This window comes from Aegilops tauschii, chromosome 3 (assembly GCF_002575655.3).
Source record: "Aegilops tauschii subsp. strangulata cultivar AL8/78 chromosome 3, Aet v6.0, whole genome shotgun sequence".
Lineage (NCBI taxonomy): Eukaryota > Viridiplantae > Streptophyta > Magnoliopsida > Poales > Poaceae > Aegilops > Aegilops tauschii.
This window is the reverse complement of record NC_053037.3, coordinates 95,255,216-95,271,186: the sequence shown is the minus strand read 5'-3', so window position 1 is coordinate 95,271,186 and position 15,971 is coordinate 95,255,216. Positions and strand designations below refer to the sequence as shown.

The following is a 15,971-nucleotide window of genomic DNA, read 5'->3' as shown; positions in this document are numbered from 1 at the left end:
GCGCGACTGTCTGGATAGAATAATGCCAAGGCCCAGGCCGAGATCCAGGTTGCACGTAGCACGGGCGGGCTGCAATGAGGCCCACTCAATCGACGCCTAAACGAAGAGAAGTTGAGCGATCAATATTCTGAAAAAAAAAAAAACACGAAGGGAAGCGCAGCGCATCGCCCCTCCACCGCTCAGACCCCTTCTGCTCCTCCTCCGGCGGCGACAGCGGCGGGCGGCGGGCGGCGGAGATGAGCACGTGGAGCTAAGTCGCGACGGCGCACAAGCCCACCAGCGCTCACCAGCTCGACCTCGCCGTGGCGTACGCACCCGCACAACCCCTCTCCGCTCCCTCCCTCGAATCCCCAGCCTAGTAGGGTTCAGCTCCCGCCCGGCTCCGCGTATTAATTCCTGCTACTCAGCTCGGCCTCGACCCTTGTGCGTTCGAATTCTCGGGGCCCTAGGGTTTTGCTCCCAGCTAGAGGCGGGCGCCTGATTCATTCCTCTCCGGCGAGTTGTTTTTTTCTGATTGGCTTTCTGGGAGGATCTGAGGTCATGAGTGCAGGTGCACAGCACTACTGCACACAGTATTTCTCTGGGTAATCCGTATCCTTCTGAAAGTTCTTCTGTAGTCCGATTCCACCTTCCAGTCTGGTTCGGAGCTACCTATATATCATACACACAATTGAGCTCAAGTATCCCCTGCGAAAATCGATGGAGAAAGCTTCTGTTTCGGATGATTCTCCAGATTCGAGCGCCAATTGCGATTGGTCCCAGCTTCAGGCTGACCTGCTCCTCCAGATCTTTGGCACTCTCGAGATCCCTGATCTCTTCAGCTTAGGTGCGGTCTGTCGATCATGGCACCTCATTTATCTGGAGGCCCGCCGTCTTCCGCGGTGCTCGCCGAACCAGAGCCCCTGCCTTGTTTACTCATCTGGCGACCGTGATGCTGACACGGTCACCCTGCATAACATGTCCACCAACAAGCTTTACCACGTCACTCTATCGGAGCCTGCCTTCCGCACACGCCACGTTATGGGCTCCTCCCACGGCTGGCTCATCACCGCGGATAAGCGATCAAATCTCATACTAGTCAACCCTGCAACCGGGGCTCAGATGGCTATGCCTCCACCTGAAACCATGAACAATGTTAGACTGCGCTACACTGAAGAGGGCGTGCTAGATGGATATGATGTTCTTTACATATCTGTTCTCTTCGGATTTTGACACTGAAACGGAGCCATACCATCTTACACTTGAAGAAGCCCGCTTCTTCTTTTATGTGAGGGTCGTTCTTGTTAGACATAATTCCTTTAGATTAAATTAACCCATGATCTTAATCTCGTGATTAGAACACCTCTTATGCGGAATAGTAGTGACTAACCGTGATTGGCAGGGATCAGCAGGAGATAGCCCATGGCGGCACCTTGGGGTCTCCGACAGTGAAGACATGCCTGGGGAAGAAGGGCAACACCACCTGGGTGACGTAGATGGCAGCAGGCACTTGTGGAGATGCAGCAGCTGCTCCAGGAGCCTTGCCGATGGCAGGAGGAAACCGCCGCCAGACTGCCTTCACGGTGGCCGGTGGTGGTCGATGGTCTTCACGTACCTCACCACACGTTTAGGATCGGCAGATAGGAGGCTTTGATTGTGGTTCTGTTATCAGTAATAAAACCCCCTTTTTTTTCCTTATATATATGTGTGTGTTGGGTACATGGGACTAGAACCAAAAGTTGTTATATGTGCTCCCGATCAAGGCACACTCGTGAGAGGGTGGAGACTTTGTCTCCCTTATTTTTCTCTTGGTTTGTTTACCGTGAGATCAATTCCAACATTCCCCCCCTTGATCGTAAGGTTAACAAACATCATAAGCCCACTATCAATAGAAGCAACGCACCAAGGTAAAGTGTTACTATGACCAATGAAATGCCATTGAACCTCGGTACCTATAGTACACCATTCTATCTTGAAATGGTAAACATAATACTTTACGGGAGTTGGTTTATAAGATGGTCCTAATTTCCAGGATCAAAAGGCTTTCCTAACCCATGCCGGCATAAAAGGGTAAATGGTAAGCCTTAGTAAGCGGAACCGCAAAGACTATAGATCATACATCATAGGTTTGATCCTGGACTCTATCTTTCACAACGGAAACATTATATCAATGGTTTTGGCAATACCAATTGACTTGTTGTTACTCAGATAGAGAACTGCGTGTTCATATTGCAGTAGGTGGTTACAAAATGTTGTCTACCACCATAATTTCGGGAATAAAACTTCTTGACATACAACCTGCCCAATAGCCTCTTGACATGCCACATAAGTAAGTGCATTATTTCTAATGCCATCAGTGTCATTATAGAGCTTTTCCATGGTATAGCTCCATGTGCGAGAGTGAGGATGTAACATAGCGTGGAAACTTTAAGATCCACACATCTCGCAGAATTAATGTCTGAATATCCAAGGATATTGAAGTTATTAGACTTCGTATTAATGAGCATGTAAACTTTATTGTCTTGCATATCTGTAAGACATTTGGCGGCTTTTCCAGTGGTCCATTTCTAGACTTACTTGTATATTTGCCAATTATCCGATCACAAATAAGGGCATGTTCATACTTGAATACACATATTGGTTCTGACAGCTGAAGCATAAGGAACCGACATTATCTGATCAGTTCATAATGGTTCCTTAGACACTAAAATGTCCACCTTTATTGCCCTTGACTTTAGTAGCAGGCGCGATAAGAGTACTACTACATACTATTTTCTTTCGTACTCTATCGACGTATGTCGTCATAATAAAACTTATACCCCTTTTGGACCTATATCTTGGCGAAACTCAATACAAAGAAAGTATAGGGCATGACCAAGATCCTTTATGTCATAAATAGAAGATAGAAAATTCTTGGCCTGCCAAAAATATTCCATCTTCTCAAGATAGTATACTTACTCCCCCTAGTTTTATGGTATGAGTGTCCCGACGCTCTTATTATTTCATAATTGAATTTCTTGGGGCAACATACCTTGTGTTAACTTCATCTATTTGATGAAACCTTACGGTTAAGTCATGCATACATTCTTAACATAGTCAACGCAAGAGCATATTGTAATAATAACACAAGCGTCAAAACAACTCAGTGAGGAAACTCTATTGAGTTCCATATATCATTAGAGCTCATTAACACAAGCCTCTAAGATGATCATTCACACACATTATGAATCACACGGAAATTGTTAAGTCTCAACATTAAGTGTTGCAATATGCATTTCTTCTCAACTTACCTGATGCATACGAACAAAGATCTAATGGAGTTATCCTTAAGATTCATGTTCATACGCTCCAGTTTCCGGATGATCACATTATTTAAAGAATGGAAAATATATCCAATATCTTGATAATAATCATTTCAGTTCTAAATCACAACACCGTTGGGCTGAAGATGGAAACGAACTTAATGAATTGTGACAAATGATTATAAATGACAATAGTCAGAAATATAACCACAAGCCACATGATATTGACAAAACTTGCCACTTGAGTGAAGTGTGATATATGATTATAAATGACGTTGGTCATATATATAATCAACATAATGCTCATAAGGTATTAAGTACACATAATAAAAGGAGTAATTTTATTCATTTTTCTAAATAAGACTTGTTGCATCTTAATTAGAGAACCGACATTACTATGTGCTTTTCATACATTCTCCAACTAAGACTTCTCGCTGGTTCCATCTTTAATTAGAGAATTAACATGCATATTTGGATCTAAGTAGGAGAAGTGAACGTGATATATCTCATATTAAATGGGGCTTCCATTCTCCCCCTCGAAATGTGGTCTAAAACCATAATTTTTGATGAGGTCTCATTATTTACACTTCTCTTACATCTTTATTTGTAATGTAACACATAATCTTTACAAATAATCCATTCAGGCGAAAAAACATAGCTTGCCTCACCCTAAGGTGGGACTAACATTACATAATTGGAGTTGACTTAATAACATACAAAATCATGTCATCTGTTGGAGAGACAAAGATAAGTTTCTCCAATAACTAGGAGCATGAACAAACATCATCAATAAGATGAAGAATTAATCCATCTCTAGATGCTAGTGGAATAAATCCAATAGTTTTGAGTTCAACCTCCTTTGCATTAGTAATGTGCATGATGACACATGCAACTTATGAGGCCACTCCCAATGTGTACATTAACATCAACCTTCAACATTAATGGCAGAAACATTGGGAGTTTTCTTACACGAGACAGGGATCTCTACTCTCCACTTGGGAAAGTTATTTACATAAACCTTGTCTATGCCAAAAATAAAATTTGGCATCATTAGTAAAGTTCATTACTTGAAAAGAGGAGGAAACTTTATGAACATCATAATAAAACATAAGCATAAATTAATCATGCAATGAGATGAATTAAAGACATGCTTAATTATTATTTCAATCTGTATCACCGTTGGGCAGAAAACATAAAATAACCTTACTTATTTATATATGGCACATGAAAAGTAATCAACGTCGGTCAGAATATCATCATATGCCATAATAATATTTGCTCATTAAATATCTAATCAAAACATCTCTTTAGTTCCATTTTGACTAGAAAAACATAAAGTCACATAGTGACCAACAATGACATTAGCAATACTAACAACATTCATTAACACAAAGGCAACAATACAATCCACTCAAATGTGTCATGGGACACAAGGATTCACAACATGTTGTAAACATCTTGTTTTCAATTTTGTCACTTGATTGACATTGAAAATAACATTAAACCTTAGTGTCAAAATGATCATTAAAATTCTCAATGACACACAATGAAACTGACACTCGAATTAACAAAAATGATTGTCATTGTCACTGAATAAAAGTTAAACTTGGCATTCACAGTGAACACGATGAATATATTATAACATTTACAGTTGATAAAATTTGTACATCAAATACCATGAGGATTCACCAAATAGTAATATTTGGTAAATGAAAATGTCAAGTAAATGACATGTGCTTTAGCAAATTTTATCAACATCATTTCGGGTCATTATGCTTATTTCAATAATGCATATATTAATAAAAAAGGTAACAACATAAGACATTAGTATTGTTCAACGAGAACACTAGCCCAACATTATTAGGTGCATAGTGTGGCGCGGAAAACCACCAATGCGACCATTAACATTTTTTTTGTGAGGTGGCCTCAGCCATTAGTACGGATCACATCATTAAGAGATGCCATAAGGCTTGCCTCAATACGAATTTCACAATAAAAAAAATCTAAATAAAATATGTTCAAAACAAATAGCATTGTACGACCATCATTAAGAATTGCCATAAAATGACATTAACATGACCACACATAAATATCTCTAGATAAAATTTCCTACGATAAATTTTATATACGATCTTAACATATCTTCAGGCAATTAATACATTGTTGCCAAAAAAAGTAACATACATCAAATGCACCTTTTTTAAAGAACATAATCTGGCCCATAATTACCCAAGGTTTTTCATTAAGAAAACTTTATCATTATTAGCATTATTTTACATGACCTTGGGCACATGAATTTTCCAAGAAAATATTCTTGTAGGTTCCACTCAGAAAACTCAAGTTAGATTTACAAGAAAACTTTTCTGGCTATTTTCAGTTTATAACAGTGCAAAAAACATTTTGAGGATAATCATAATTTAGAAAAGCACTGAAAAAAAATAGCACTTAACTTCAATTTCGGACTGTACTGCTCGTTAAAAGTTCGGGCTAGCAGAGAAAATGCACCGAACGTTAAAAAAAATAAGTTGGGTCGTAGCCCACTTATTCATTTGGCAGGGTTAAGCGCCAGCAGACGCCCTGAGCTCCGCGTCGATCGCGACCGTCCGGTGGAATCGACGGGCCAGATTAGCTCGAGCTCGAGCAAAATCGGCACTGGGTCAAACCCTAGCCTCATTTCCCCTTCTCCCCCCGATTTCCACGGCTCCACAGGAGAGGCGATCCCGGCGGCGACCCAAGGCACGCCGGCCATGGCGGTGCGGTAGCCCCGTTCGTCGGAGCAGCGTGCCTGCAGGCTCAAGGCCGCGCGCTCCTCCACCGAACGGTGCTAGCCGTGTCGACCTCATGGTGCGCTGGGAGGCAGTCCGTGCCGGCGACGCGCACGAGGCGCTCGACGGCGAGTTGGGGAGGCGACCGCCGGCGCCTGATCTTTGGGAGTAGACGACGACGTTTGCGGCACAGGGGCCACACGGCGTTTGCGTCCATAAGGGCGGCGTGGCCGGCCAATTCTTTCCCCGCGTCGTCCCGTGAGACAGCGGCGTCGCCGGTGTCGGGATCCCGAAGGAGAGCACCGGCACGACGTCATTAGGTGAAGGCCAATCCATTTCTTCGCTCAATTTCAGCTTTCGCGTTCTGGTTTGGGGAATTTTTCTAGGGTTTGGGTTTCGGTTGATTGGGAATATTGGGGATTTCATTAGTTTGCCCAATCACCTCCTGATTTACATCCTGAGATTTGAGCCGCAAATAGAGCTAATTGCAACTAACAGATAAAATGATCACTAAACTTGATTAAACATCTTTAACAGAAAACAATGGGCTTAAACATGGTTAGCCGAAAATATATAATCTTGAGGCTTTAAACATTAACCGAAAGCGATTAGTGCTAAAAAGGGTGATCATTCGGATTGCGGCATAGACATGTAAACATGCCTCATTAGGTGCTTAACAGAAACAACATTAGATCTTAATTTCACCCAATTTGCAATAACCCAAAAACAGTTGGACGTCATGATAGTAATTACATTAAGCAGAAGCCAAGTTAGGGTTCTAACCGAGATTTACCTTGCTCTAGATACCAATGTTAGACATAATTCCTTTAGATTAAATTAACCCATGATCTTGATCTCGTGATTAGAACACCTCTTATGCGGAATAGTAGTGACTAACCGTGATTGGCAGGGATCAGCAGGAGATAGCCCATGGCGGCACCTTGGGGTCTCCGACAGTGAAGACATGCCTGGGGAAGAAGGGCAACACCACCTGGGTGACGTAGATGGCAGCAGGCACTTGTGGAGATGCAGCAGCTGCTCCAGGAGCCTTGCCGATGGCAGGAGGAAACCGCCAGCACTGTCTTCACGGCGGCCGGTGGTGGTCGATGGTCTTCACGTACCTCACCACACGTTTAGGATCGGCAGTTAGGAGGCTTTGATTGTGGTTCTGTTATCAGTAACAAAACCCCCTTTTTTTCCTTATATATGTGTGTGTTGGGTACATGGGACCAGAACCAAAAGTTGTTATATGTGCTCCCGATCAAGGCACACTCGTGAGAGGGTGGAGACTTTGTCTCCCTTATTTTTCTCTTGGTTTGTTTACCGTGAGATCAATTCCAACAGTTCTTTCTTGCAATCCCTCCCAAGGAAACTGCACAGTACTCCGAGTACAATTGCCCAATAATCAACTCTCTTATGCTAGGGTTGGGGACGCCAAATGGACTTGGATTGGTGGAAAAGGAAATTGCTGGGAATATCAAGATATTCTGTATAACAACAATGATGGTTTGTTTTATGGTGTTCGTGGTGAGGGTCAGGTAGATTCTATTGACCTTAATGGAACTTCTGCTGAAGTAAAAGTCATTTTAAAGTCAATCATATCTTACCAAGCACATAGTAGACATATTGTTCAAGCACCATGGGGAGATTTTTTCCAGATATGGAGACATGGTAAATATAATAAGGAGAATGGGAGAACAGAATGGGTTGGCAACAAGTTTTTCGTGTACAAGATTGATTTTGTTGAACAAAAGATTATCGAAACAAATAACCTCCAAGATCATGCAATGTTCATTGGTTTCAACAACTCATTCCTTCTCCCAGTGAAAGACTTTCCTGCATTGGTTCCCAATAGCATCTACCACACGGATGACTTGCTTGATTATATCTACTGTCACAGATTTAGTCTTAGGCAGGTTGTTATTTTTAATATGGAAGATGGCAGTTTCATCGAGTTATCGCCCCCTAGTTCAAATTCAGGATTGAACTGGCCACCCCCAGTTTGGATTTAACCATCACTTACTTGAGGTTAGTGAAAATTTCTAATATAGAATATATTATTTTATCTGCTTTCTGTTTTTTTGGGTATCTATTCATGTTCTGTAGTTGGCCAGTTAGACCTTTGTAATCGGCACAAGTGATCATATTTCCTCCATGTTCTTGTGTAACCATGCACTTAGGCTGCATGATCCTATTAAGTAATGGCTATTTTTAGAATGTTTCTACTTTTAAGTAGATGTTTTGGGGTGTAAACCTATCCGTTCAGTAGGATAAGATTGCTACGGTTGTTTTCAAGGAACACGCTTAACCGAGTACTGTCTTGTTTAAAGTGTACTAATACGATGTGTAGAACTTGTAGTGTTGCTAAAACATGCTTAAATGCTTAGCCTTTTATGCTTACTATATGCCGGCCAAACCAAATATTTATACTTAACTCTAGATCGAAATCCTTTTGTTGCTCTTGGATGGTTCAGTACATGATATATTGACAATTAAGGAGGCTTACCAATAAATATAAAGTGCCTCAACTAGCTTTGTTAATATCCTACTCTGAATTGTTTCATTCGTCTGTCCCTAAATCTTTATGTCAAATTATTATCTCTTTCCTAAGGTACTAGCATACTGTTTTGAATGATCCTACAACAGATTCTAAGTTATGCTTAGTTCACCCTACAACCATTTTAGATAACAGAAAAAAACATTAGTCAAGAGTCAACCAAATCCCAGAATACAACACACATATTCTGCACCAGTCTCCTCATCCACTCGAGCACGTAGTGCACAATGTGCGTTGTAAACTCATGCATAAATCTCCAAGCTTTTTCTAAGGTATAAATCTCCAAGTTGATGATCATTACAAGCGTTGTCGGTATATACTTTCTTTTGTCGATATATAATAGAAGTGTGTGTGATGTGGCAGAGGTCGGAGCGTCTGCCTAGTGATACAACACATTGGGTGTTCTGAAATTAGAATTTCTGATACTTAAAATCCAGCTACAACATCAAAATTTCAAAACAAATTTCAAGTCTCCCTTCAATGATAACACAATATTCTTACTTCTCTAGTAACTACCAAAAATTTGCCTCAAGATAGGAACGGAGAAAACATGATGTGTTTTTAACGATAAATATATTAACATAAAGAAGATCCCAATTACACTATAAGTTCTAACTAGAATTTTGGTGGCCCGATGACTTAGATACATTGCATTGTGCGGCTTCCATCCTTCACAAACCATTACCATATCATGTTGAAATTCCATTCAGAAGGCAGGCATATTAGTTGGCTAGTGAATTGCAGCAAAAAAAGCTTGCACCACCTTCTGTTTTGATGTACTATGATGAATACTGATCACAATGAAGCGAGGGCCATCAAGCATTTAGATGGACCCACCTTTACTCAATAGGTGCATGCGATACTTATCTCTGATCGCCAGTAGCTCTCTCGTAGCATCCCCAATCTGCATGCGATCAGTTGGCAGTTCCTTCGAACATAATATCCCAATGTGCAGAACTGAATTGATGCATGCAGCTCGCATTTTTGTCCCTTCCTCCAGTGAAGATAATAAGCACAGATCGACCAGGTTGGTGGCTTGGTCTCTAAGTGCTATCTCGACGTAGCTATGTAAGTTTAGATCTTGCAGAAACTCACCATCAGTTGGCCTTTTACCAGTGAGCAACTCTAACAACAGTATTCCGTAGCTATAGGTATCACCATAGACCGAGGCTTCATTTCCTTGACCGTACTCTGGAAAAGAAATGTATGTGAAATTAGTTTCGAATGAGAAATTGGTACATAAAAGATGAACATCAGTGGTTAATGGCAAACCTGGGGCAGCATATCCAATTGTTCCCATTCTTGTAGCCCAGCCACTTGATATCTCTGGGAGGCTAGTATCATCCTGGTGCAAGAACCTTGCAAGTCCAAAGTCACCCACATGGGCAACCTTGTCATTGTCGAGGAGAATATTGCTTGGCTTAAGATCACAATGAACTATTGGCACTGGCTTATTGTGGTGAAGGTATTCGAGTGCTGAAGCTACATCAATGGCAATGTCTATCCTTTGGGTGAGACTGAGCACCCCATGGCTCCCATCTTCCAGGAGACGGCTGTGTAGCCATTGATCAAGATTTCCATTTGGCATGAACTCAAATATGAGAGCTTTGAAGTCTAGACCCCTGAAATCAATACTTGAGCAGACAGTCAATATCTTCACAAGGTTTCGATGTCTGATGCATCTTAAAGTCTCACATTCAGCAACAAAGCTTTGAGATGCCCCTCGCTGCTGGAGGTTGAGCACCTTCACAGCGACAATCACTTCCTGATCTCCATTCATCATTGTTCCTTTGTACACAGAGCCGAAGCTTCCTGTGCCTACGAGGCTCTCAGAAGCAAAACCACTTGTTGCTCTCACTAATTCAGCATAGGTAACCCTCATATGCTGTCCACTATGGAGTGATGGAACCTGTCTTGTCTTTGTAAACTTCGTTCTCAATTTCCGTCGTGCAAATAGTGCAAATAGTACTAAGATGATGCAAAAAACTGCGCTGCCTACTGAGATCAACATGACAAGCTTGTGAGACCACTTCTTGGGTGTATGATTTGAGCAGGGATGCAAGTTCAATTGTGGTATACCTCCACATAAGCCATAGTTCCCTTCAATCAGAGCTGCACTTGCATTCAGAAATAATCCACGTTTTGGAACTTCACCCTCAAAATTGTTGAATGACATGTTCAGGGTAACGAGCCCATGCATGTCCGCGAGGAAGACTGGGATGTCCCCGGACAAGTTGTTTCTTGAAACATCAAGAACTAGAAGGCCTTTCATCTGTGACATTGATGCTGGAATTGTTCCCTGAAGTAGGTTTCCTTCCATACTGAGATACTGCAAACTTCCAAACTGAGCTAGAGAAGCAGGAATTAAGCCAGATATCCTGTTGTCAGACAAATCCAGATATCCAAGACTCACTAGATTACCAACTTCTGGAGAAAATGTCCCAGTTAACATGTTGCCTTGGAGTTGCAAGGCCACAGATAGTGTCGATATGAGGAAAATCTCTTTTGGTATAGGACCAACAAGCTTATTGAATTGTAGGCTTAGTGTCTCCAATGGACAGCTTCTAAGGCTGGATGGTATGGGGCCAGTAAGCACATTTTGGGCGAGGACGAGTCTGTTTAATGCTGTGAGATTTCCAAGTTTTGGTGGAATTGGTCCAGATAAACTGTTGTTTGACAAGTATAGTTCACCCAGGATTGCAAGGTTGCCAATCGACTCAGGAATTTTTCCATGTAGCAAATTATCTTCCAAGTGCAAGTGTTGCAAGTTGACAAGGTTTCCAATTCCTTCAGGTATATTTCCCCGTAGCATGTTGTTTGCCAAGCCGAGAATTATTAAGTTTGTGGAAAGATTTGCTATTGAATTTGGTAGCACCCCTTCTAGTTTGTTATTGCCTAGATCTAGGTACTGCAGCATACTACAATTTGTCAGGCTAGAAATGAAGTCCAAATCAGCGTCATTCCTTGCCTCTAGCTGACCAGATTGGAGAAACAATACCAATAAGCTCTTCATATTAGCTCCAAGACATTTTGGTATTACGCCGGAAATAAAGGTGTGAGCCAATTGAACGATTTCAAGCATCGAAGCATTGCACAAAGACTCTGGGATGGACCCATGAAATTGATTATGGCCTATGCTAAGTTGCTTCAGTTGTGGAAACTTATTACCCAAGTCATCTGAAACAGATCCACTGAGGTTGTTGACTTCCACTACAAAATATTGGAGGGATGAAAGATTATAGACAGAAGGTGGTATAGAACCCTCGAGTTGATTCCCATTCAGATAAAACTCAACGAGAGAACTTAGTTTTCCAAGAGTGTGAGGGATTGAGCCTGTAAAACTATTAGATGTGAGAGAAAGGACGTTGAGGAGATTCAGATTTCCTAACGATTCAGGGATGCTTCCAGTTAGGCCATTATTTTGGACATCTAGAACTAGTAGAGATGAGAGGTTTCCTAGGGAAGGTGGAATAAGCCCTGAGAGCTGGTTTCCCGATAGATACAGAATCTGCAATTTCTGGAGGCCTCCAAGAGATGCAGGAACAGAACCTGACAGACCATTGAAATTAAGATATAAATCGGTCAAGTTTCTAAGATTTCCAATCTCCATTGGTATTTCTCCTACTAGCATGTTTGCTCTCAGATGAAGATACTTCAGGGCTTTCAGGTTTCCAATCTCCACAGGAATACTTCCTGTAAGGTTGTTGTACCCAAGAGCCAGTACCTCAAGATTATCCAGGGATTCCAACTCCCGAGGCACTGAGCCTTTATGCATGTTGTGCCTCAAATCAATAACTCGAAGCTGAACACAAGTGGCCAGTGTCGGCGGGATCTCCCTGCCGATGGAGTTCCTGCTGACATTCAGATACTTGAGTTGTACAAGATGCCCAACCTCTGTTGGTATGGTACCATAAAAGCGGTTCTCTTGGAGGCCAAAATGCCTGAGGTAAGTTAGATTACCTATGGAAGAGGAAATGGTGCCAAGAAGGTTGAGCCCATGAAGATCCAGTGCTACGACACGGCCACGGCGGTGGCCGCGCGTGCCACAGGCCACTCCGCGCCATTGGCACATAGGGATTGACTGGTTTCCCCATGAATTCAGTGCTTGGAACGGATCTTCTTTGATCACAGATCTCAATGACATGAGCGCTTGGTGGTCAGTGGCTGCATGCATGGTGTTGGCCGAACATGGGAGGCAAAGGGAGGCAAACATGAAAAACTGCATGACTACGAGGATTGACATGTTTAGAGGACGCAAACAAAGAGGGACGCAAACAAAGGCTGGTTTGCAGACTAGCTAAAGCTTGTTGTGCTTATATAGTGTTATTTCTTTCCTTTTCATTACCTCTTGTTGCAGGGAATTTAGATAGTGATTCGAGGCAAGTTGCTTAGAGCCGTCGGTTTCATGCTATTCGTTTTCAGTCTGAAAGATCGTGGAAATTTTCCAAATCAGAAGTGACCGATGACTTTTTGGAATCTTCGAAACATCTGTCCAGTTGTTCTCTTGTTGGACCTGGCAACAGGAAACTTGCATCTTTTTCGTTACCTGTGATGGAACCATGGCGAAGCAAGGATGGATCTCATGAGGCGGAGACCGAAGATAGGAGAGAACCACGAGTGCGTGTGGAATCCGGAAAGAAAGAAAAGGCTTGACTAGAGGAACATACCTGTTTATTTGTCGTGCTTAGAGCCGTCGGTTTCATGCCATTTGTTGTGCTTATACAGTGAATTTTTTTTGCGAGTACTTGGGCATCTCCAATGGCAACCCGTAAAAAACCTCCCACATCCGTCCGCGGACAGGGGGAATCAGTCTGTGGAGATGGATGCAGGAGGCAACCATCCAATGCTAGCCGCATACATTTCAAACTATTTTTCAACAGACCGGATGAAATTCATACAAACACGGGCAGATTTCGTACAAATATGATGGATTTCATACAAACACGGCGGATTAATTACATTTTGAACATTTAGAAAAAAAAACCGCTTAACCTATCCTACGGCGGCGCCTGGCGTCCAAGCCTGTGTCGTCCTCCTTCCGCCGTCTTCATGAGCACCAGCGATAAGACCGGTGAAGTGAAGGTGCGGTCTTTGACGCGGAAGAGTAGAACATGGGAGATAGACCAGCCCACATGGGATACCAGGCCCCGCTGCCTCCCGTGGCCTACTTGTCCTCGGAGAAGTCCGCGCCTTGTCCGTCGCCGGTGGACGTGTGGTCCATGAGGAAAATGATGGCGCCTTGGTTGTCTCGTCCCACCGGGCCGGCTGATGGTTGTCGGTAGCGTGTAGGAGGGGCAGCTGGCTATGTTCTCCGCGATCGCCTGCAGCTGCGCCTTCGCGACTGCCGCTTCCTGCCGAGCAGCGGCTTTAGCGCGGATGACATCGTAGATGACACGCTGCTCCGCGACGAAATTTGGTTTCGCCGCGGCCATGACCGCCACGGCCTCCTCGCTCGCGCGCTCGCCGTAGATCTGGCCCTCCGCCAGCCGATGTTGCTCCAGGAGGAACAACGGTATTGTTCCTCCTGCGCCTGCTGGAACGTCGACAAAGGCGCTGGCGCAGGTTGCACCTTCGCAATGGCGGCGTTCAAGTGCGCCTGCGCCTGCTCTATGGTGAAAACGATGTGCACAGGAGGCGCCAGAGCCAGGGCGGAGTCGTCGGAGCCTGTCTCCATCGTGGTGTCGTCCTCGTCGTCAGAGAGCTCGGGCGAGTTGGCTGGCAAGCCGGCCTCGATCCGCCTGGCATGGCTGCATGCCAGGCGGCGATAAGGGCGGCCACCGCGTGCTTCATCTCCGGCGACAGACTGTCCCACAGCGCTTTCCCGCTGGCGGTCATGGCGGATGCAGTGCAAGGGAGGAGAATGTGGAGGGGCTGGTGTTGTGGTGTGGAGTTAGCCAGGTGCGGTCGCCTTTATATAGTGGATTCCAGTGAGGCCAGACGTCCGGGTGCGTCAATGCGTGGCGCAGGAGTGGGTTTGTCGGCCGGCGAGCCTGATTAATGACGGCAGACGGACGGACAACGGCATTGAACATGCGTGGTAGATATCCGTCCCGTCCAGTCCAGTCACGCGTCTCTAGTATTGAATAGGCGCGGACACCGGAGACTCTCGCGGGCCGGCGCCGCCGCTTCAATGGCGGAGGTAGTGAGAGGTCATGTCCGCCTTGAGCCGTCTTCAATGTTGAGCAGCGTGCTCTACAGCGACATGAATGCGGGCAGCTGGCGCCGGGCGAGAGCGCACGTGGGAGAGGGAGGGGTTTTTGGTGGGCCAGTTCGGTCAGAAAACGGGCTTGGGGTCGGTCCAGACTCCCGCAAACCACCCCACATTTGTCTCCGGTCTGCGGGAGAAATCGCGTCCGGACCGCTCCACGGACTGATATAGATCGACGTTGGATGGCTTCTGCGGTCCGGATAGCGCGGTCCGGACGGTTGCGGGAGGTTTACGGGTTCGTCTGGAGATGCCCTTATATAGTGATTCGAGGCAAGTTGCTTAGAGCCGTCGGTTTCATGCTTGGCATTTTCAGTCCGAAAGATCCCGGAATTTGCCCAAAACAAACAGTTTTGCTAAAGCACATCTAGATGTGCTCTAAGTATTGCACATCTAAATCCTATATCATTGATTTTATGCTAAGATTCGTGTAAGTATTTCTTTTGTCTTTTTTCCTTTTCTTTCTAGTTTGATTCACTCATTTAGATGTGCAATAATTAGGGCACATCTAGATGTGACTTAAACAAACCCACAAACAAAATATCAATATGACGCCGGTGCTAGGCCGTGGCCAAAAGGCGACCAAATTGTGGTGCTGGAAGTGCAGTACAAATGGCCATATGACCGCGGACTGCAGGGTGGTCAGTGGTTCACTACTGCTAAGTGCAGTACAAATGGCCATATGACCGCGGACTGCAGGGTGGTCAGTGGTTCACTACTACTAAGTCTGCGACCAAGTCTATGCACAGTCTGGCTGGCTAATGTCCTGTTCAAAAACTCCTCTGGACACGGCAATGAAAAGATGGCCTGACGCCGTATTCCGCGTGCATAGATTACCTTGCCCCTCCTGTCAAACACGGCACTGGTTACAGTGACGGGTTCGTTATCGGATGGTGCCAGCTCAGTTTAAGTGGAAGTGGGAAGTGGTTACAGTGACCGCGGACTGCACGGTGGTCAGTGGTTCACTACTGCTACATCTGCCACAAGTCTATGCTCAGTCTGGCTGGCCAATGTCCTGTTCAAAAACTCCTCAGTGTCTGTGGACACGGCAATGAAAAGATGGCCAGATGCCGTATTCCGCGTGCATAGATTACCTTGCCCCTCGTGTCAAACACGGCACTGGTTACAGTGACGGGTTCGTCATCGGATGGTGCAAGCTCAGT

General features: G+C 44.3%; 2 protein-coding genes across 3 annotated transcripts; one reads left to right on the top strand and one right to left on the bottom strand.

The window, feature by feature from the left end:
• Positions 1 to 315: 315 nt before the first annotated feature.
• Positions 316 to 8,886, top strand: LOC109739164 (F-box protein SKIP23-like). Its single transcript, XM_045234151.2, has 2 exons — positions 316 to 1,209; positions 7,228 to 8,886. The coding sequence occupies exons 1-2, from the start codon at positions 700 to 702 to the stop codon at positions 8,056 to 8,058; spliced, it is 1,341 nt and encodes a 446-aa protein (XP_045090086.1). The 5' UTR covers positions 316 to 699; the 3' UTR covers positions 8,059 to 8,886.
• A 275-nt stretch (positions 8,887 to 9,161) lies between these two features.
• Positions 9,162 to 12,917, bottom strand: LOC109739163 (receptor kinase-like protein Xa21). Of its 2 annotated transcripts, XM_073510072.1 has the most exons (3): positions 12,564 to 12,897; positions 9,876 to 12,454; positions 9,162 to 9,794 (listed from the first exon to the last, which is right to left on the bottom strand). In XM_073510072.1, the coding sequence occupies exons 1-3, from the start codon at positions 12,695 to 12,697 to the stop codon at positions 9,427 to 9,429; spliced, it is 3,081 nt and encodes a 1,026-aa protein (XP_073366173.1). In that variant the 5' UTR covers positions 12,698 to 12,897; the 3' UTR covers positions 9,162 to 9,426. The 2 variants fall into 2 exon arrangements, with proteins under 2 accessions (XP_073366173.1, XP_020153839.1); XM_020298250.4 differs by having other exon boundaries at positions 9,876 to 12,917.
• Positions 12,918 to 15,971: the final 3,054 nt, after the last annotated feature.